The following is a 21,176-nucleotide window of genomic DNA, read 5'->3' as shown; positions in this document are numbered from 1 at the left end:
TGAGCTTGGTTTTCAGGCTGAAGAAATGAGGCCACCATAAGGGAGATATCTGAGCCTGTGGTCCTGTCAGAAGAGCTAACCTGGAGGGGAAATGAGCTCCCTTCCCTGTCAGCCCGAAGGAGATGAAGAAATGACGGGAAAATTTGAGAGTAGCGTAATGACATGGCATCTCCTTCCTCTTTCCCAAGGAGTCACTGTGTTAGTGAAAAATCATGTTTTAAGTTTAAAGCAAATTAATAATATTGAAAACAGCTACTATGGGGAATGGGATTGGAAATGAATTAGGGATGAAAAGAAGAACTACATAACTCAGCCTGATGAGGTTTGGGGTTTAGTAGCGAAACACAGAGTTAACGGAGGCCCCTGTCAGAGTTGGTGCAGACCCGAGCCAGGAAAGCAAGGTGCTGGGAAATAAATCAAGTCATCGTGCTCCGGATTCAGGGAGTAGGCGAGGCCAAGTGTCCCGTATTTCTTCAAAGAATCTGAACCATTATTGCTTGAAATGAAGACTTCAGTATTTTCCTTAAGTGAGCATCTTGAAATGTTCTTGTTTGACTCTGCCTAGATTTGCAGAGCCCAGCGTGTGTGCATTTTATTGAGCTATTGGCTCTGACTTGATAAAACCAGGATCTCTTTCTTTTTACCTGGAAGGCTTGGTGAAATCACTTAACCTCTTCATGGTTCCATAAAATGAATATTTTAGCATCTACTGTCTTTATCCTTATATTACAAACACGAGTTTTCATGAGTGATTTCTTTGGTTTCTGACCTTTTCAAAGTCTACCAGTCTAGGTCTGATTAGATCTTAGCAGCCTTCATGAGTAATTTGCACTCACTTGTGAAATAGACTTTATTTTTTTAAATTAAGATTTATTTATTTATTTTAGAGAGAGAGAGCATGAGCATGTGCTAACGAGGGCAGGGGAGGGGCAGAGGGAGAGAATCCCCCAAGCAGACTCCTCGCTGAGCGCAGAGCCCAACACGGGGCTCCATCTCATGACCCTGAGATCATGACCTGAACCGAAATCAAGAGTTGGACACTTAAACGACTGAGCCACCCAGGCGCCCCAGGAATGGACTTAAAAAAATGTTTGACACAGAATTCTTTGATGATATATGTAAAAACCCAAAAGAAAGAAAGGGGGGTACAGTGATCAACAGTTTACAAACTTCTCACCATCAGTTGTTCTTCTATAATTACATTTCTTTCTGGTTACATTTCTGCTTTTGAACACTAGATGGGACTAAGAGATGACTTGTTTTACAGTAGTAGCAGAAAAGATTTCACAATCTTCCAGCTTCATTCTCAATAAAGTGTTGTTGGCTGATGGGCAGAGTACAGGTACAATAGATGGAAACAGGGCTCTTTCTGTTTTCTCTACTAGATGGCTTCCTGTTGATTTTAAAGGGTGACTTTGATCAATATTTAGGCAGCATTTACTTAAATAAGATTCGAGTCTTACAGGAATGTGTGGCCAAGATACACCACAATATTTTCCTTAATTGCAGTTTATAGAGAAATGCAATAAAATCAAAAGAATTAGTAATGTCACTGTTCTTACTTTAATCGCCGTGAGCCTGGCAGGTAATTATAAAAACTATTGGAAAGCTGTATTAGACTGGGAAGAAAAAAAGTAGACAGCTATTGTATATGTGTTCTTTTTATTATTTTTAATGAGCCCTATGTGAGTTAACGCCTTTCTCTAAAATAAAATAAGAATTTCTCTGAAATAGAGGCAATACATAATCAGTAATAATCCATAACCAGATGATTGTCTCGGAAAAGAGTAGAATAGCTGGAAATAGAGCTTTATAGTCTTGTTTATACAATTTATAACAGAATACTTTTATTTCATTTCATTTCCAGTATAGTTAACATACAGTGTTATATTAGTTTCAGGGTACAATATAGTGATTCAGCCATTACCCACATTACTCAGGGCTCAGCAAGATAAGTGTATCCCTAATCCCCTTTACCTGTTTCACCCATCCCCCCATCCACCTCCCCTCTGGTAACCATAAGTTTGTGCTCTATAAGAGTCTGTTTTTTGGTTTGCCTCTTTTTTTCCCCCCTTTGTTTGTTTTTCTTAAATGCCACATATGAGTGAAATCATACGGTATTTTTCCTTCTCGGACTTACTTATTTTGCTTAGCATTACACTCTTTAGATCTATCCATATTATTGCAAATGGCAAAATTTAATTCTTTACGGCTGAATAGTATTCCCTTGTATGTATTTACCACATCTTTATCCATTCATCTATTGATGGACACTTGGGCTGCTTCCATAATTTGGCTATTGTAAATAATGCTGTGATAAACATAAGGGTGCATATATTCTTTTGAATTAGTGTTTTTGTATTCTTTGAGTAAATACCCAATAGTGATTTACTGGATCAAATGGTATTTCTGTTTTTAATTTTTTGAAGAACTTCCATACTGTTTTCCACAGTAGCTACACCAATTTGCATTCCCACAACAGGAGGTATTTTAAGGAATTGTATATTAAAATACCTTTTATGAAAATATATCATTGTAAGAAATGTACCAATTGTTGTATGAACTTAGCATTGACCTAGCAGTGTTTGTTTTCTTTTTACATTTCTAAAATAATGACATACACATATACACATAACCCTAATACATAGATTAAGAGAAATAATAGCGTGGGGAAGGATGGTAGGAGATAACAAGTGAATAAAGGAAGAGAAAGGAAGAAACCTTTAACTATAAATTTAAAGGTATTTTTCACTGAAATAATTCTGAGAAAAATCAACATTAAATTGAGGCTATATCAACTCACCTTGTTACTGTTCAGGGCTACTAATTTGAAAGTTGGTTTGAAAAGAGGTGACTATATGTTGATCTCATTCACTTAGAGCATTTTTTTTTAGAAAGTTCTTTGTTTTTCAGTAGTCATAAGCTTTTTTTATTCACCAGAAACTCTAGCCACTGTGTTACCTTTCTGGCTTTCTCTCTTTTAGTTTTCCATCCAGATGGCTGTGTTGAGATTTCCTGATCTTTTAGCATAGGCTCAGCGCATCTGGTTAATAGAGCAAGACTGGGCTCCTTGGCATCCTTTAGACCAACATTCTCCAAACTGTGTTCTGCAAAACACTAGTGTTCTCCGTGATGTTAATGGATTGCCCGCTGAAGCAGTATTTTATAGTTAGATATTTTTAGGGAATGCTAGGTTAAATAATTTGAAACCTGTTTTTTTATAGTATAACTTCACAGTCTTTAATATGCTAGCGATGCATTAAATATCTCAACCATTTGGCCCTTTGAGAACACCAATAGGAAATTTTTTTTACAGATTTTAATTGTGATGTGTCTCTAGATGCCTATACATTTATTTTGTAATCCTGCTATAAGTACTCCTTGTAACTGTGGCCTCTACTGCCTTGTATTGTGTTTGCCTGGCAAAATCCCAACCCTGGTTGAGCTCACTTTGTGCTGACTTTATGCCTTCGCCTGAGTGGCTGAATGGAGCTAGAGAAAGGCGCAGCATGCTCACTCGTCTGACGTCACATTCACGACAGCTAATCTCAGGTGGGCCTTCAGGCCTGCCCCATAGTCCTGCTCAACAGACACCTGTCTATTCTTCTGGACCACTAAATTCCACTCCATTTTTTCTCTCGAACCTCTCTCACTTCCTTCCCTACTCTCCTTCTCAACTGATAACCTCGTTTCCTGGTCAGTGAGAAAAAAGACGGTCAGCAGAGATGTGCGTCTTGTCTGGTGGGTATATTCCTGGTCTCTGCCCATAGACCGAACCCTGTCTGTGACACACGTCCCACCTGGGTGGTGTGCCTGCCCCTGCCTTGGGGGCCCGCTCTCATGCCTGAGAGTCTGTTCCCTCCCACCAAGTCGTTTCTGTCTTCTCCATCAGTAGGTCATCCCTCTCTGTTAAATTATTCCTATCAGTATCCAAATAGGAGAAGGGTTTTGGGGGTTTTTTGATACCCCTCGTAGACCTAGCACCTAGAACACTACCCTGATCATGGTAGTTGCTCGGCATGTATTTCTTGAATAAATGAAGTAATATTTCCCATCTTTTATAAAGAGTTTTATTTTAAAGCAATTCTAAACTTAAAAAATAGTACCGAGGAGGGCACCTGGCTGGCTCAGTCAGGAGAGAGTGCAACTCCTGATCTCAGAGTTGTGACTTTGAGCCCCACGTTGGGAGATAGAGTTTACTTAAAAAAAAAAAAAAAGTAGTACAGAGAATGTCCATGTATGCCTCACCCAGCTTCCCCCTGTGTATTTCCCGATGAAAACAAAAACGAAAGTTTCCTTTTGCTCTCGGTTTCCTTTTAAAACAGTTCCTTAAGCATGTTTTCTCTACTAGTTGACTCCATCTGCTGTCCTTGCATTTTTCTGTTAAACTCACCCCATTCCAGGGGCGCCTGGGTGGTGCAATCGGTTGAGTGTCTGACTCTTGGTTTCTGCTCAGGTTGTGATCTCAGGGTCATGGGATCGAGTCCCACCTTGGGCTCTATGCTCGGCTCAGAGTCTGCTTGAGTTTCTCTCTCCCTCTGCTTCTCCCCACCCCTACACCTAAAATAAATAAATAAATCTTAAAAAAAAAAAAAAGTCCCTATTCCGGTTTCTGCCCTTTCTTATCCCCAACTCCACCAGGACACCCTTGTCAAGAATGCTAAAGACCTTTACATTGGTAAAACTGGTGATCAATTCTTGTTTCTTTTCTTCTTTGATCCAGCAGCAGCATCGATTTCTTTCTTCTTTCTTTCCTTCTCTTATTTTCTAGACATTTCTTCTTGGACTTCTTTGCCTCCTACCTCTTCTGTTCTCTCTCTCTATGCATTCTCTGGATGGCCTCATTTTTGTTCATGACTTTAAATATCCCAAATGCTGATGACTCCCACATTTGTGTTTTTACCCTTGATCTTGTCTTTGAACCCCAGATTTTTATGCTCATTATCTCTTTGACTTCTCACCCTGTCTGTCAGACATATGTTGATAACAAAGCTCTTCACTGTTTGCAATGCCAGAAACTGTTGTCTGCGGTCTTCCCATCTAAGGTCCTAATTCTTCCTGCAGCCCATGGCCCAAACCTTGGAACGTTCTTGACTTCTTCACATCACTCACATTCTGTATCAAATCTACCAGCATATCCTGTTGGTTCTTCCTTTAAAGTATAGACCTAAAAACATGATCACTTCATATTATCTTTACCACCAGCAATTTGGTCCAGATCACCATCATCAACTCTGGCAAAAGCCTTCTGAGAGCCTCATCTCATTTCCAGTGTGGTTAATTGTCTGCAAAGCAGGTAGAATAATTACTTCAAAACATAGATTAGATTATGCCACTCTTCTGCCTAAAACCCCTGCATGATATTCTAGTAAACATCATTTTACTCTGAGTAGAATCCCAAGACCTTATCATGCCTAAAGGCCCTTCCTGATACTATTCCGTATTCTCTGCTTCCTTCAGTCTATTCCTGACCCAGCTGTGAGACTCCCACCTCGTAGCCTTTATACTTGCTGTTCCCTCTGCATGGAATGGCTTTTTCTTACACATTTGAGTGGCTCAGTTCTCTTTCTTCACTTTCTTTAGGTGTCACCTTATTTGGGAGGCCACCTTAACTCTGTTGTATAAAGGGGTGCCTTTCCGTTTTTGCTCTCTGCTTCTTTCTTCCACTTCCTGTCCCCATAGTGTTGTGCCTCCAGAGTACATATTTTGTTAATTTATTTCCTGTCTCTTCCCAGTATACTGCAGACCCCACAGAAGCAGGAACTTTGCACATGTTTTCTGTGTTCCTGTATCCTCAGTGTCTATCCCAGTGTCTGGTGCATTGTAAGCGCTCAGTGTTTAAATGAGTGAGTGAGCAAATGAATGAATGAAATGAGTTGCATGTTAAGATGAGGAATACATAGAACAAGTTTGATCAGGAGCAAGGAATCAGATGCCACATAATGCATGCTGCTCAAGAGGTCTTACGAAGATATGTGCTTGACTGAAGTAAAGATGACAGAGAGAAGAAGAAAGAGGTGAGACTAGGAAGGGACTACGCCTTCCTAATACCTGGCCTCTGCCATTGTAAGAGATGATAGAAATAGCATGCTTGTGTTGTGAGGGTGATCGAGCTTCCAGCTTTTTGCACGTTTGCCCTTACAAGATGCTGACATAATTTTAGCTTCCTTGCGTATATGATTATTTATATATACATTTGCTTTTATTTGAGACTTTATCCTGATAATTACAATTTTGTGATTTATATAACTACAGGTGTGAAGCATCGAGTCCACACATTCATCCAGTCGGTTGGTGTAAAGAACATAGAAGAACACTTATTACTCCACCAGGTTTGTGTTTATTATGTGTCTAATATTTTTTTTTAAAGATTTTATCTATTTGTCAGAGAGAGAGAGAGAGCCCAAGCATGGAGAGCAGTAGAGGGAGAAGCAGGCTCCCCACTGAGCAGGGAGCCTGACATGGGGCTCGATCCCAGCACCCTGGGATCATGACCTGAGCTGAAGGTAGACGCTTAACTGACTGAGCCACCCAGAGGTGTCCCTTATGTGTCTAATATTCTTCATATACAACAGGAGTCTGCAAACTTTTTCTGTAAAGGGCCAGATAGTACATATTTTTAGTTGTGTAGTCCATACAACATCTGTCACAATTGCTCAATTCAGTTTTAGCACAAAGGCAGCCCTAGATGATACGAAAACGAATGAACATAGTTTGTTGGAGTAAAACTTTATTTGCAAAGACCAGGCAGCTGGCCTACACGTGGTAGTTTGCTGACCCCCGAGACACCTGAAAGTATATTCACTGGTTTAGTCCGTAACAGAGTATCAAAGGTTGTCTTCTTTGGAAAATAAGTTCTTTTTATTTTTTTTTAATTAAAAAAAATTTTTTTAAAGATTTTATTTATTTGAGAGAGAGAGAGTGTGCATGATCTGGGGGGAGAGGTACAGGGAGAGGAGAAGCAGACTCCCCACTGAGCAGGGAGCCTGTGGGGCTCAATCCCAGGAGCCTGGGATCATGACCGGAGCTGAAAGCAGATGCTTAACCCACTGAGCCACCCAGGTGCCCCAAGTTCTTTTTTTAAAAGATCTTTTATTTCTCAAGTTGAAATTCATTTCTAGACCTTACATTAATATACATTTAAGTATATTGTCTAACCACAGAAGTGCGTTGTTTAAAGCTTTAACGAATATAGAGAAATGGACATAGGGGACAGCATTTGTGGTTGAAGCCTTGACGACATGTGAGTCAATTCTGACAAAAGCACAATGTTCACATTTAAGTGAGAACTTGAGGCTTTAGACTTTTTTTTTTTTTTAATAACCTGAATCAGAACTCCCATACTCACTTTTCCTTTTTCTATTGGGTTGTTGGTTCCAACCTTTTTGCTGGTAGCACCTCTTCTCTGTTCTCTGCAGTGTTCAGATCCTTCAGCTATCTGCTTCTGGCCCCGTGGCCCCTTCTCAGCTTCCTCACTCTCCCTTTGAGAGGGAACAGTCTAACTGCTGATAAATAGTCTCTCTGTACGTCATACTGAGTTTATTTTCATGTGCATAATTAAGACCGCAGGTTCCCAGACATATCCCTGGTGAAGGTGCCCCGGCTACCACCTGGGTGAAAAGACAGGGTCCTCAGCTGACACAAAGCATCACTGCGCTGTAGGTGGTTACTTACGGGTACTTACGTGAGTGATGACAGCTTCGTTGTCATAGGCAAAGGATAGCTCCTTGGTTTGCTTCGAGCTCATTTGTGGTTGTTGCCGGCAGCATAGAAGCAGCAAAGACTCAGCTTGGAGCTTCCAGTACTTGTCTCATTCCATTCTAAGAGCTGATTGCATGGGGGGGTTGTCTCCAGTTCCTCGGTACCGCATCTTAGTGTCTGATCAGTTACTCGCCCAGGGGACCGTTTACACTATCCCAGTGATGGGTGAGATGAGTCCCTTCTGCTTTCTGAGTTTTCTGCTGTGTTAGGGACAAAAAGCCCCTGTCCTTTACGGATTTATAGAGCTGTTTTGAAGATGAAAGAGCATTAGCATAAACAATAAAGTGTTAAAACAAGATATTAACAGTTTCATGGCTCAAATGTGGTGCCGCCTGTAAGACTTTTCCTGGACAGCTCTCATGTGTCCTGTGGCTTATGTAGTATTAGGAGCCAGTGACTGTTGATCGTGTAGTTACCTGTGTGCCACTATTACCGTCTGAGTTGCTGTGAGGACTCTTAGATTTCCCCACTTAGTATTGACCCATTTTTTTTTTTTCTTTCCCACCTTTATGGTCATAATCAGAGATCTGGTAAATAAACAGAGAACCAGTGAAGAGGAGGTTCCTGGTTATGTCTTCACAGTGCTGGCTTAAGTACTGTGGGAAGGGCTGGTATAAGGCATCCTTGTTGACTTCTAATAGGAGGCAAATAACCAAGTCATCTGTCTCCTTTCATGGACTTTTATAATTCAGTGGAAGAGAAAAGCCATCGCTTTTTGACACGTTTAAAAAATCCCAAATTTCCTGTTCAAAAGTACCAAACACAGCAATGTGAATATGCTTATCACCACTGATTGTACACCTAAAAATGGATAAAATGATAAATTTTGTGTGCTATGTATTTTAGCACACGTACATACAAAAAAAGTTTTAAAAAACCCAACCTGTCAAATAATGGTTTTCAGGGCCTGTGCTTAATGTCACTCTTCAGCGCCATGACAACAAAGCTGCTCTTTCCAGTCCCTTTTCTCTACGGGAAGTTTCCTGGCTGCATCACTGATGTCCTATCTGAGAATGATCCCACTCACTCCTGTCTGAAGAGGCTCCCAGCTGCCCTTCTCCCAGCCTTGCTACATCCTGCATCAGCCCCCTCAGCTGCCCTGCTAGACACCCCATGTTCATGTTTTTTTTCAAAATATGTAGCATGTCTACTGTTTTTCCAAAATTAAAGTCTTTGTGACTTTTAAAATGATTTTATTTTGAATTATCCTGTTGTACATTAATACGTGCTTGTTCTGAAAACTTGAGAGTGAAAATAGAGGTAATGGATGTTCTCTCCCATAGTTTAAGAGTTTATCCTTGTATCTCTCCAGAAAAATCTTTCTGCCTCTTTGCATACACAAACTTCCATGTGTGTGCAGTCAGCTTTAATATTACTTAAATTGTGCAAGATATGGTCCTTAAAAATATGTTGTTAAATGTTTGTAGTCATAGAAATATGTTTGCATACTTGCTCTTAAACTTTTATTTTGAAGTAACTTCAAAGGTACAGAAAAGTTGCAAGAATACCCTTGACCCAGAGACCGATTCAAGTTCGTCAATTATATCAATGATGTCATTTGTACTAAAAGGATCAGACATTGCACTCGGTTGTTACATCCCTCTACTCTCCTTCAGTTAGGCTTTCCTTGGCTTTCATGACCTTAGTATGTTTGAGGATTACAGATTAGTCATTTTGTTGTTTTGTTTTGTTTTAGAGATTTAATTATTTGAGAGAGAGAGAGTGCATGAGCCAGGGGAGGGGCAGAGGGACAGGCAGACTTCGCACAGAGCGTGGGGCCCAATGTAGGGCTCCATTCCAGGACCCCGAGGTGATGACCTGAGCCGAAGTCAGACACTTAACCGACTGAGCCATCCAGGCACCCCACAGATTAGTCATTTTGTAGGATGCTACTTAATTTGGATACGCTTGGCATTTCCTCATGATTGGATCTGAGTTATATATTTTGGCAGGAACATCACAGAAACGGTGCTGTGTTCTCACTGCATCCTGTCAGGTTGCACATGATGTCAGTTTGTCTCACTACTGATCTTCTACCATTAATTGGTCAAGATGTGTTTGCCAGGGGCGTCTGGGTGGCTCAGTCAGTTAAGCGTCTGACTCTTGATTCGGCTCAGGTCACGATTTCAGGGTCCTGGGATTGAGCCCTGCGTTGGGCTCCATGCTTGGCTTAGAGTCTACTTGAGGATTCTCTCTCCCTCTCCTTCTGCCCCTCCCTCTGCTTGTCCATGCATGTGAGCTCTCCCTCTCTAAAATAAATAAATTTTTAAAATCTTAAAAAAAAAAAGATGGTGTTTGCCAGGCTTCTTCACTAACATAGTTTTTTTCTCTCTGTAATTAGTCAGTATTTTGTGGAGAGATACTTTGAGATTGTGTAAATATCCTGTACTTCATCCCTGCATCACTCACTAGTTTTAACATCTGTTGATATTTCTAGTAAGAGTTATTCTGACAGCTGCTAAATGCTAATTTTTTTATTCCTTGTACATAATTAGTTGAAATTCTTCTGCAAAGAATAGCTTTCTCATCTTCCCATGTATTCATTCAGTTAATTTATTTATCTCTGCATGGACTCATACATTACTGTTTTTATCAATGAGTTATAATCTGTAACCAGCATTATTTACTTTCATGTCCAGATTTTCTCAGATTTGGCCAGTGGGAATCCCTTTAAGGTGGTTACTATGTCCTTCGACATGTTCTAATCATTTTTGGAGAACCTCCTACTCTCTGGCACAGCTAGGCTTATCTTGTACTTTCCTTGATTCAAACTAACATCTAAACGGTAGATATGCTCATTGCTACTGGGATGATGCTACTTCTGTCCCCTCAGAGGATATAGTTAGGAAATATATTCATGTAAAATATAAAAAAAATTATATTTATGTATATTTCTATATTTAGATATTGAAAACAATGAATTTATATCATTAGTTCCAATTCATATCCAAGACCCCTAAGTTTATTCTATTTTCCTACTTTCTATTTATACCTCTTCTTTCAGTCAGTAAGAAACCTGCCTTCCTTTATCTCAGTTTATTTACCTATTTTTTCGTCTTAATGTAGCCAGTTTCCCACCCCACTGAGCCACTGTTAATTCCTGCTCATGCCTGCCTCATGGATTTTGAGCTCTGGAGGAAACAAAAGGAGGCAGGAGGAAGGAGGGATAGTTATTTCCACATATTTTATTAATACTCTTCATGACTTGGGGCACTTGGGTGGCTCAGTCGGTTGAGCATCTGATTCTTGGCTTCAGCTCAGGTCATAATCTCAGGGTCCTGAGATTGAGCACCCCCTCAGCCTCTGAGCTCAACATGGAATCTGCTTGAGGTTCTCTCCCTTTCCCTCTCCTTCCCCACTGCCTCTCTCCCCGTTCATGCTCTCCCTCTAAAAAAAAAAATACTATGACTTGATTTTGCTTGTTTGACCTAACAGTATGATGGTATATCTGGAATATGTCACATATTAATATATGTAAATCTGCCTCATTCTTTTTAATAAATGCTTTCTAGTGCATATGTACTAGTCCATATATACTATATATATATATTTATATTTGCACATTTTCTATATTATGGTTATTAAAATTGTTTTTACATTTTTACATTAACAAACATCTGTGCATTATCTGTATGTACATGAGATTTTCCTGATTAGTAGAATTAGAATTGGACATTAAAGGGTACTTTTGGCTTATGTGTATCTGTATATAGGACTTACCTGAGAATATAAATTACACATATACATATATGTTAAATTTTCATTTAAAAGGTAATAGAGGTTTGTGACTTACATAATAAAATAAAATTTTAAAAAATTTAAAAAAATAAAAGGTAATAGAGGAGTCTTGATCAAGATGAAAGTAATGTAATTATTACAGTTAGTTCTGAGTGTGTTATTTAGTTTAAAGCTATTATGTGGAATATGAACATAATTTCCTAGGTTTAATAATAATATATCATAATTTTACAGGTCAGTTTGTGGTTCTCACTGTCATTTTGGTTAAACCTGACAGGATTTACTTTTTTCTTTCTTAGGTTATCCAAATGTGAAACATTTTTCTTGGGATAAATACTTAGAAGAAACCAATTCTTTACCTGCTCCTGCAAGAGCTTTCAAAGTGGTGAGTTAATCTGTTTTACACTATTTGATTAATTTGTGTTGACAATAGTGTTCATTCATTGAAATTCAAGAACAGAAAGAGAACTACAAGTGAACCAGAATAGGACGGGGGGGAGGGAAACAGAAGACCACAGAAGATGTTTTTGACTTTGTATTGTTTGCATCCAGAAGATACTTCATTTTGGACTTGTCTCCTTGGAAAATAATTCTGCTTGAATTGGTGCGGAATGAGTTGTTTTCTTACGGCAGACTTCTGTTTTTCCAGCTAGATATTCTGAAAAACCAAAACAAGACAGGATATTTTCTAATGAAAATTATATTTAATGGTTCCTTTAGATTTGTTTATGGCAAGCTGAGATGCTGTTTTTCATTTTATTGCTATAAATCAGCATGTTTAATTATCAAAATACAAGGTCACCTGCTTTTTTTATAGTATCTTTCTAACCGAAGTCATTGCATCTTACATAAAACTTGGTAAGATTCAAAGTAAACCTCATTTCTTTGCAAGGGAAGAATAAGCAATGAAATGTATTTTAAATTTTATCTCTAAAGTAATGAAATGTATTTTAAATTTTTTTCATCTCTAACAACTTCCTTTATAATTTCTATTTTTCTGTAAATTTAAAGAAAAATATATTAAATATTTTAAAAATATTTTTAATGTAGTAGCCTAATTAGTCTATCATAGACATCACTTTTCTTTAAATGATTTTCTCATATACAAATTGCTAGAGTTTTTAATGATAGAATTAATTAGACGTATGGGCCCACATACAGAAAAGAACATCAAAAATTTTTTAGAGAAAAAAGTATATTACATGAAGAAAAGCCATTTAAAGGACGTATCTGATAGTAAATTTAGGATCTAAAAATGAATAGAGTCATGCCCTACTTAAGAATTTTTACCTGACTCTCTAACTCAAGCTATTACAAAGAAGAACTGCATTGTACTTTGCTTTGAACTGGATAAAATCACATCACGATCAGTCTGCATGTCTCCTGTCACGTTGATACCAGAAAAGAAAACTATGATTTCTCTGTTTGGTCTCCAGATGCCTTGCATTGATTGTTTTTTATCCTTTACATAATTTTCACACTTAATTTTCAGAGCCACAGTTCTGTTCTACCCAATTTAAAGAACAGGGGTGTGAAGTTCAGAGAAGTTAAGCAATTTGCCTAACATAACAATCACCTTGTCTTCTACAGCTTGTCACTTTTTTGGGGGTTTCTAGGTTTCTGCTGAGCACTGAGGCATAGGTAGAAAGTATAGGAGCAAAGATCCTCCATACTCATTCCTGTTCTTACAAGAGGGATTCTCACAAGGGGTCTTGCATGTTTTGATGGCTAGTTTTCTTTTTTTTAAAGACATCTGCTTTTTGGTCTCATGATCATTTCTAATCTCTGTGTCACTTCTCTGCCACTTTCAAGTTCTTTCCTCTCTTTGTATAAATTATTTTAATGCTTGTTGGTTTTTGCCAAGACACCTCCTTCTAATGAGAAAAAGGTCTTGCCTCCCCTATGGCTAATCAAATAACTGCAACATTTTGAATTTTATCTTAAGATCTTTTGCTTTCTGTCTGCTCCTGTGGCTGGGTGCTCTGGCTGTTTCTATTGCCTGGGGGTTTGGCCATGTGATTTGGGATTGTGTTTTTTGATAGGGAGGGTAAGGTCCAAAGCTGTTGGAGGAACTTGCGAGTTTGAAGGTTGATTCTGTAAATAGCTCATCTTATTCTGTCGCTGTGACACAGAGCCCACCTTCTCTTCCTGTGAATCTTACCATGTAAAATTTTCTGTATGGCAGAAACCTCCACATGGATTCCAGAAAAAAATGAAGCTTGAAGTCATAGACAAAAGAAATCCTGTGTTTATTAGAGTAGCAACAGTTGCAGACACGGATGATCACCGAATAAAAGTGAGTGTTCTCTGTTGGGGTTTTGTTTTATCTTTTTTACGAGAGATCTTGGATGGAAACTTAGCAGATATTTAATTTGTGAAGCCCTATAATTAGTAAGACTATAGGAATATGCAAATAAAGCGGCTGTGCATCTTTTTCAATATTTATCCAGGTTTTCCTGTAATTGATGAAAGTTCTCTTTATTTATGACTGACATTTAATATGTTGTATCTACTTTTTTCTCCTAGCACACACTCAAAATATTAAAAGTCCGTCATAAATAATAGAGCGATTTCTTCTGAATATGACACCTCCTTCTCCAATAGTATGCTCTTTTTTTGAAAACTTGAAGGTTGATGTTTTTTGATGGGGTATGTCAGATGTAGACTTTTCAGAAGAAAAGTACAGACGTACTCCTTTTAATATAGGATGAGTAAAGAGAAATAATCTTATAAAGAAGATCAGATTATACCTTTCGCAGGGTCAGCGAACGGTTAGGAAGGTGGATTCAGTTTGTTCTGTCCTAGGCTGATAACGTGAAGTGTAGCCTCAGTTTCAGGCGAGGAGCTAGAAGTTCTTCTGTTTCTGGCTTCGGTGTTAACTTCAGTCTCAAACCAGAGCAAGATACTACTTCACAGGACTGTTTGGAATTTCTCTTCAGAATAGTAACAGTTATGGAAACAACAAGAAGTTAGATTTTCATGGTGTTTTTACAGGGTAACAGTGTTCTTCCATTATTTGACGTTTGTGGTGATAACAGTGCAAGAGATTTCTGTTACTACCACTATTTTATCTGAAGCTGAGGTGCATAAAGAGTTAATGAATTAACTTACTAATTCTGGGCAGTGGCAGAACTAAGCCGCAATCCTAATAAGCTCTAGGAGTCTAAATTTATGCTCTTTTTAAAAAAATAAATAAATCACATATTCAGCTATCTCTAATGAGATCATACATAAAAAATTACAAAATAACCTGAAAAACATGTATAATGTGGTTATTTGTATAAAATAGAAATATTACTGTTTAGTTTACTGTTTTTAAGATTATATAATCATGCAATATTTTAGAAATTTATAAATAATAGAGAGCCTGTTAACCTTTTTCAAGTGCCTTTTCTTATTGTCTTTGGTGTGATAATGTAAATCATAAGGCAATCAGAGTATTTTAGGACCAGAAATATTTTTTAGTAATCTAGGCTAGTGATCAGAGAAGTATAGAACTAAACAAAATATTATTTTTAAAAATCAAATTGGTCAGAATTGAAAAAAAAATGTGTTTTGGTTTGGGTGCATGAAAAGTTTATTCTCTTACATAGCTGGTAGGAATATAAAGGGTCTCGGCCTTTCTAAAAAGCAGTTTGGCGAAAGCATCAAAGTCTTGAATGCTGCTAACCCTTTAATTCGAGAATTTCAGTCCTAGGAATTTATGTTAACGGAATTAACCAAAGAGAATATGCAAAGATAAAGACTACAAGGAAAATAGAGCAGTGCCATTTATAGTATTTAAGATTGGGAACAACCACAGTAGGATATAGGTAAAATAAATTACTATCTATCTATAGGATGTTAAATATTCAATATTGGCAAGTGAAAAAAACTCAGATTTACTATTCTGTATGATGTCTGGTATTGTTTTTTAAAAGCATATTATGGAAAGAAACTGACCAAAATAATGACAGTGCTTCTCTTGGGGGGCTAAGATTATGAGTGATTATAAATGATTTTTTATAATTATAAAAAATTAAATTTTTTTCATCTCTAACAACTTCCTGTTGTTAGGTTTTCTTTTTAATGATCTGGTTTCAGGAATACATAGGTTAGGTTTTCTTTTTAATGGTTAGGTTTTCTTTTTAATGATCTGGTTTCAGGAATACATAGTAATTACTTTCATAATAAAAAAATTTTAGGGTGCCTGGGTGGCTCAGTTGGTTAAGCGACTGCCTTCAGCTCAGGTCATGATCCTGGAGTCCCGGGATCGAGTCCCACGTCCCACGTCAGGCTCCCTGCTCAGCAGGGAGTCTGCTTCTCCCTCTGACCTTCCCCCTCTCATGTGCTCTCTCTCTCTCTCTCTCTCTCTCTCTCATTCTCACTCTCTCAAATAAATAAATAAAATCTTTAAAAAAAAAAAATTTTTAGATTAACTCTGATTTTACATGTGAGAAAATTTTGGCCCAGAGAAGTCAAATACTCTAAAGTGGGTAGTTCACTTAACTAATAGGAAAAGTTTGGACTACAATCCAAGGATCTCTTTTTGCTTCTGGGTGAATTCACTTTCCAATACAACATCTGGTTGTTTGACACCCAAAAAAGATCTGGCTATGAGGTGTGTAGTTGACAGTTATCTTTTCACAATTGGTGATGTAAATTTCATAGCTAAAGGTGAACCACTAAACAAGTTACCTGTGTGTTTATGAAGTCCTCAGAAGCTCAATGAACAGGTAACAATGACTCAGTTTCAGAATTCATCAGAGCCTTCTGAGAATTACAAAAAGCTTTCATTAGTAGGAGTTTTTCTAATAATATGGGAGATGATGTCGCAAGAATGCTTGTCTTTCTTTTTCAGGAAGGAGGAGAAAAAGCATATAGAGACTAAGTCATTAGCGTAGCTTAATATTTTAATATTTTAACTTTTTCAGGGAAAAAAATCAACTCTTCAGGAAACAAGATCAGCCTTTTAAGGGCCATGATCTATATCAGACCTTGAGTTATTACTGTTAAAAATTTTAAAACGTTCATATATTTCATCACATGCTGAAGGAAAACAAGCAGAATGTTTTTGCTCTCATCTATGTTTTGGGGACAGTGAGAACGTAATACAGTTCTTCCCCATCCGTTCCCACACTCACATTTCGTTCCCCATACGCACGAACTTGCAACTTTCCTTAGCTGCTGCTTCTGACATTTTATCCCTCATTTTCAGGAGTAATATCTGTATTCAGCTGTTTGTCACTCCATCAATTTTAGGTCTGGTTTATTTCCTTCCTGTTAGGGTCATTTAGGATTAAGCTCTTACCATATCCATCCCTACCCTTTACCCTTTCAGTAGCTCTTTCACATTTCAAAAAAAATTTTCCCCGTCTTCTGTGTTCATGTTATTATGAGTAAGTAAATCTTGTTCACTGCTGAGCAAGAGTAGTTTTTTCTTATGACATTTTGTTTTTCCTGGAGTCAGTAATTTCTTGTGTTCTGATTTTTTTTATTTTCTGTGCTCATAGTGTCATAAGTCTACAAGTGCTCCGATAAATCTGCCATGTCTTTCTGTCAAAAGCCCAAGTGTATTTTTTTAAACCTGCTATCTGTATCTTTTTTTCCTTGAACCCTTTTTCCTACAACTTAGCAGTCACCTACGGTGATCTGGGTGGTTCTGCTCCAAGCCTTATCCAGAGCTTTCATCCTGAAATTGCTCTTTGCTGACAGACTATGTTGTATTTCGTTTTTTAAAATCACATACTTTTTTTTTTTTTTAAGTATTCTCTTATCTTGCTGAAACACATCTTTTTATATAACTTTCTAAGAAAGGGTTGATGAAAAGCATCTTTTTTTGACTCCTTGAATGTCAGTATTACTGGTCTTACATTTGATTCATACTGTGACTAGGTGTGGAATGCTGGGTAGAGAACCATTTCCCCTCAGAAATTAAAAGCATTGTTCCACCATCTTCTCACATCCGGACCATCTCTCTATCCCTGATGCTCACGTGTTTTGTGAATTCGTGTCTTGATGTGAGTTTTTTTTCCATTTATCATGCAGAGTACTCAGGCTTTTTACTCTGGAGCTTCATGTCCTTCAGTTTTGGGAAATGTTTCTTGTATTACTTGTTTGTTGACTTCCTTTTGTCATCCTATTTCTTCTCTTCTCTTCCTGCTACTCTGGTGTTAAACCTCTTGAATTGACCCCTTGATTTTCTTATACTTTCTTTCTTGTTTTGCTTCTCTGATTTTTTATTCTACTTGCTTAGAGATAACTACTCTATTTTCCAAAACTTATGTTGCATTTTTAACTACAGCTCTGATTTTTTTTTAAATTTTCAGCAGTTTTTTTCTTATTTTCTAGTCTCCCCCCCTTTTATTTTTTTATTTTATTTATTTATTTATTTTTGGTGAAAAAATTTAGATTTAGCCAGCTGGACTCAGTTTAGGTGATTCCAATTTTGTTGGCAACTTCCAAAGCATCATAGTCAGGAGCAAGTCGAACATATGCCTTCTTCTCTCCATCAGGCCTGATCAGGTGTTGACCTTGGCCATGTCAATGTCATAGAGCTTCTTCACAGCCTGTTTGTTCTGGTGCTTATTGGCCTTGACATCCACAAGGAACACAAGTGTGTTGTTGTCTTCTATTTTCTTCATGGCTGACTCAGTAGTCAGGGGAACTTGATGATGGCATAGTGATCAAGCTTGTTTCTCCTGGGGGCGCTCTTTCGAGGATATTTGGGCTGCCTCCGCAGATGCAGTGTCTTCGGTCATCGGAATGTAGGTGACATGTGGATCTCCTTTTTTCTGTGACTGTGGATGCCTTTCAACACCGCCTTCTTGGCCTTCAAAGCCTTTGCTTTGGCTTCAGCTTTGGGAGGGGCAGGGGCTTCCTTCTTTAGCCTTTGGCGCCATCTTTGTAAAAGGCTCCCCCCCCCTTTTAAATGGCATCATCTTTTTATTACTTGAAGCAGTGTTGTTTCTTATCTGAGGATACTGGTGATCGTTTTTCTTCTGTTCCCTGCTTATGTCTTCTTAATTTCTTTATTAGTCTCTGCTCTGCTTTATTGGAGCCTCACCGCAAATGTCAGGTCCTTGACTGGCTGTCTCCTTCAAGAAAAAGGCACTCAAAAAGTTAGCTGTTTTCATGGGTGGGACTTAGAGACGAGTGGACTTCACCGTATGATAAGAAAGCGAAGAGCCACCTTTTTCATAGGGAGATACCCATTTTTGGCATCTGAGTCCTTCTCTGGAGGCTTTCCGTTTCCGCCAGTCTCTTCCCTGGCAGCCGCTGTATGAGACAGAGGGGACTGGGTTGGAATATGCGGCTCTTGCTTAGTTCCTGTGCTTTCTGTCCCACCCATTGCCATGGCAGGTTTGTTCCAGAATTCAGAGCCTTAGTGATTTTATTTCTCTACAAGGTAAACCTCTGCTCTCTGGCAGGGTTGTTGAAGGGGCAGTTACCTTGGTGGGTGGAGTGGTGGAGTGGGGAGCAGACTAAGGGAGTTCTCTTACCTGCTGCCACCAGATTGGGTCCTTCTTGGGTTTTGCCCAGTACATCCATTTGCTCTGGTCCTGTTCTTCTCAGGCACCTGGGCTGCGGCCCACCCACTCTATCCTGTAGGTCAGCACTCCTCTTGCATTTGCCTTCCGCACACATTGCTATCACTTCTCACCTGTCAGCCACTTCTCTTCTCCATTTGTCCTCCTGGCTTTATACCTTTGCAGATATAACTTTAATTTCAGAAGAGGGTGAAGATAAGCACTTGGGTCTATAATGTGCTTTACTGAGTTGCCTTTCACGAGAAAAGAAAATCTGACCAAACCTTTCTCTTTTTAAGAAATAGTGTGCTTTCTAAAATATTATCTGTCTTATTCTTGATAAGTTGTCAATAACAGGTATTAAGGTTTTATGAAGTTTCCAAAAAATGCTTCAAGATAAAAATGTATCCAGTTTCCTAAACTGTAATTTTAAATATGTGTGAGTTAAGTCTTCCTCACTATACTTTGATCCATAATCGTCTTATTTTCTTCCTTCCTTTCTTTCTTTCTTTCTTTCTCTTTCTTTCTTCCTTCCTTCCTTCCTTCCTTTTTTTTTTTTTTTTTTTGAGAGAGAGAGAAAGAGAGCAGGGATGGGGGGGAAGAGGGAAAGGGAGAGAGAGAATCTTAAGCAGGCTCCATGCCCAGCGTAGAGCCCAACTTGGGGCTCGATCTCACAACCTTGAGATCATGACCTGAGCCAAAATCTAGAGTCGGACACTTAACTGACTGAGCTTCCCAGGCACCCCTCATCTCATTTTCTTCAGATTTTTTATTAAATTCAGCATTATTGCTGAGTTGCTTTCATATATACTTGTATTTATAGTGGAACATTTGTATTATAAATATTTGGTATGTCTCTTGGGTTTGTAAAACTTTTAAATATTTCATTTTGTATGTTTATGTATCTTCCTTTCTTGTTCTTTGTTAGACATTTGATTTCTTTTCAGAATAGTCCCCAGCAAGAGTAAAACTTAACATTATTAAAGTGTCTGGTTTTTTGTTTGTTTAAAACCTCTTAATATGTCAGCGACTGAAGTAGTAGAAGTACAAAAGATGAAGTAAAACTATACAAACTTTAATAAAACTATTTCATCTGGTAGGGTTAGTATTAATTTTTGCATATATTGATTTTTATATAATTTCAGATAGCATTTTTAAGTGTATTTGGTACTTATCAGAGAGAATTTTATTGTTACCTCTGTTCATAATATTTAAACTAAATTTTATCTCCAAAATTGAACCCTTAAACTACCGAAATTCTCCAGATTGTCCACCAACCTAGTTTATAGGAGGTATTAGATTTATCTATGGTATCTAAAGTACATAAATCTTAGATAGATAACTTCTCATTGCCAAACCAAGATTTCAGTTTCACAGAAAACTATGAAACATTGTGGTCACCAGATATGCTAGATCTACCATAAACATTCTTAAAGGCATATGTAAGGAAACTTTAAAAAGAACCCTTTTATTTATGATGATAGCAAGATTTTCAGAGACTATATTGATGTACAATAATGTACCAGTTAATGTCCATGGGTCTCAATTCTGAGAGCACACCACAGTTACTTAGAAGTTGAGTAAACAACATATGTATGCACAAAACCAAACCTATGGATTAACAATCTCCTAGGAAGGCTCAGCCTTTTTTTTCCCCCCTTTTATTTCTTTCTCCTTTTCATCATAGAGAAAATTCTGGTGTGTATCCAGGGTGGAGAACCATTTATTTGTTAGGATTGAGTATGTTTGCTCTAGAAAGATACCTGAATTTTTTAAAAGGTAGTGGTTTATCTACAACAAATCAGACATGAATCATGTGTGAACATTGATTCCAGTGTAAAAGAAATGGGATTTAGGAATAGCAAGATCAGAATCCAGGAAATTTTCATGTTTCTAGTAAAATAGAGTAATCACTTGATTAGTTGAGAATTAAGACACTTTAAACTTTCTGTAACACTAAGTTATGTCTGCTCATTTTTTGGTAGCATTGATAGCATAAATTGATATTTTTAGAAAAGTATCATGAATGTCATCTCACTGTTAGTTGAGCATTGTTTTTGATCAGAGGAAAGGAAAGGGTTACTTTAAGTAATTTTCTCTGTTACTTTTATATTCAGTGTATGTGAATGAAATGAATAATTTTATTTGGATCCTTGAATTTTAGGCTTG

The 21,176-nt window shown here is 37.8% G+C and overlaps 1 protein-coding gene across 2 annotated transcripts in view; it reads left to right on the top strand.

Moving 5' to 3' along the window:
• Positions 1–21,176, top strand: part of L3MBTL3 (L3MBTL histone methyl-lysine binding protein 3) — a 121,360-nt gene that overhangs the window by 57,227 nt on the left and 42,957 nt on the right. For both annotated transcript variants that reach the window (XM_044917674.1, XM_044917673.1), the window contains 3 exons: positions 6,256–6,332; positions 11,799–11,884; positions 13,685–13,795. In XM_044917674.1, coding sequence (XP_044773609.1) covers positions 6,256–6,332; positions 11,799–11,884; positions 13,685–13,795 — 274 coding nt within the window. The remainder of the gene's footprint in view (positions 1–6,255; positions 6,333–11,798; positions 11,885–13,684; positions 13,796–21,176) is intronic.

The sequence above is a fragment of the Neomonachus schauinslandi genome, chromosome 8, assembly GCF_002201575.2.
Source record: "Neomonachus schauinslandi chromosome 8, ASM220157v2, whole genome shotgun sequence".
Taxonomy (NCBI): Eukaryota; Metazoa; Chordata; class Mammalia; order Carnivora; family Phocidae; genus Neomonachus; species Neomonachus schauinslandi.
This window is presented reverse-complemented; position numbering and strand designations above follow the sequence as displayed.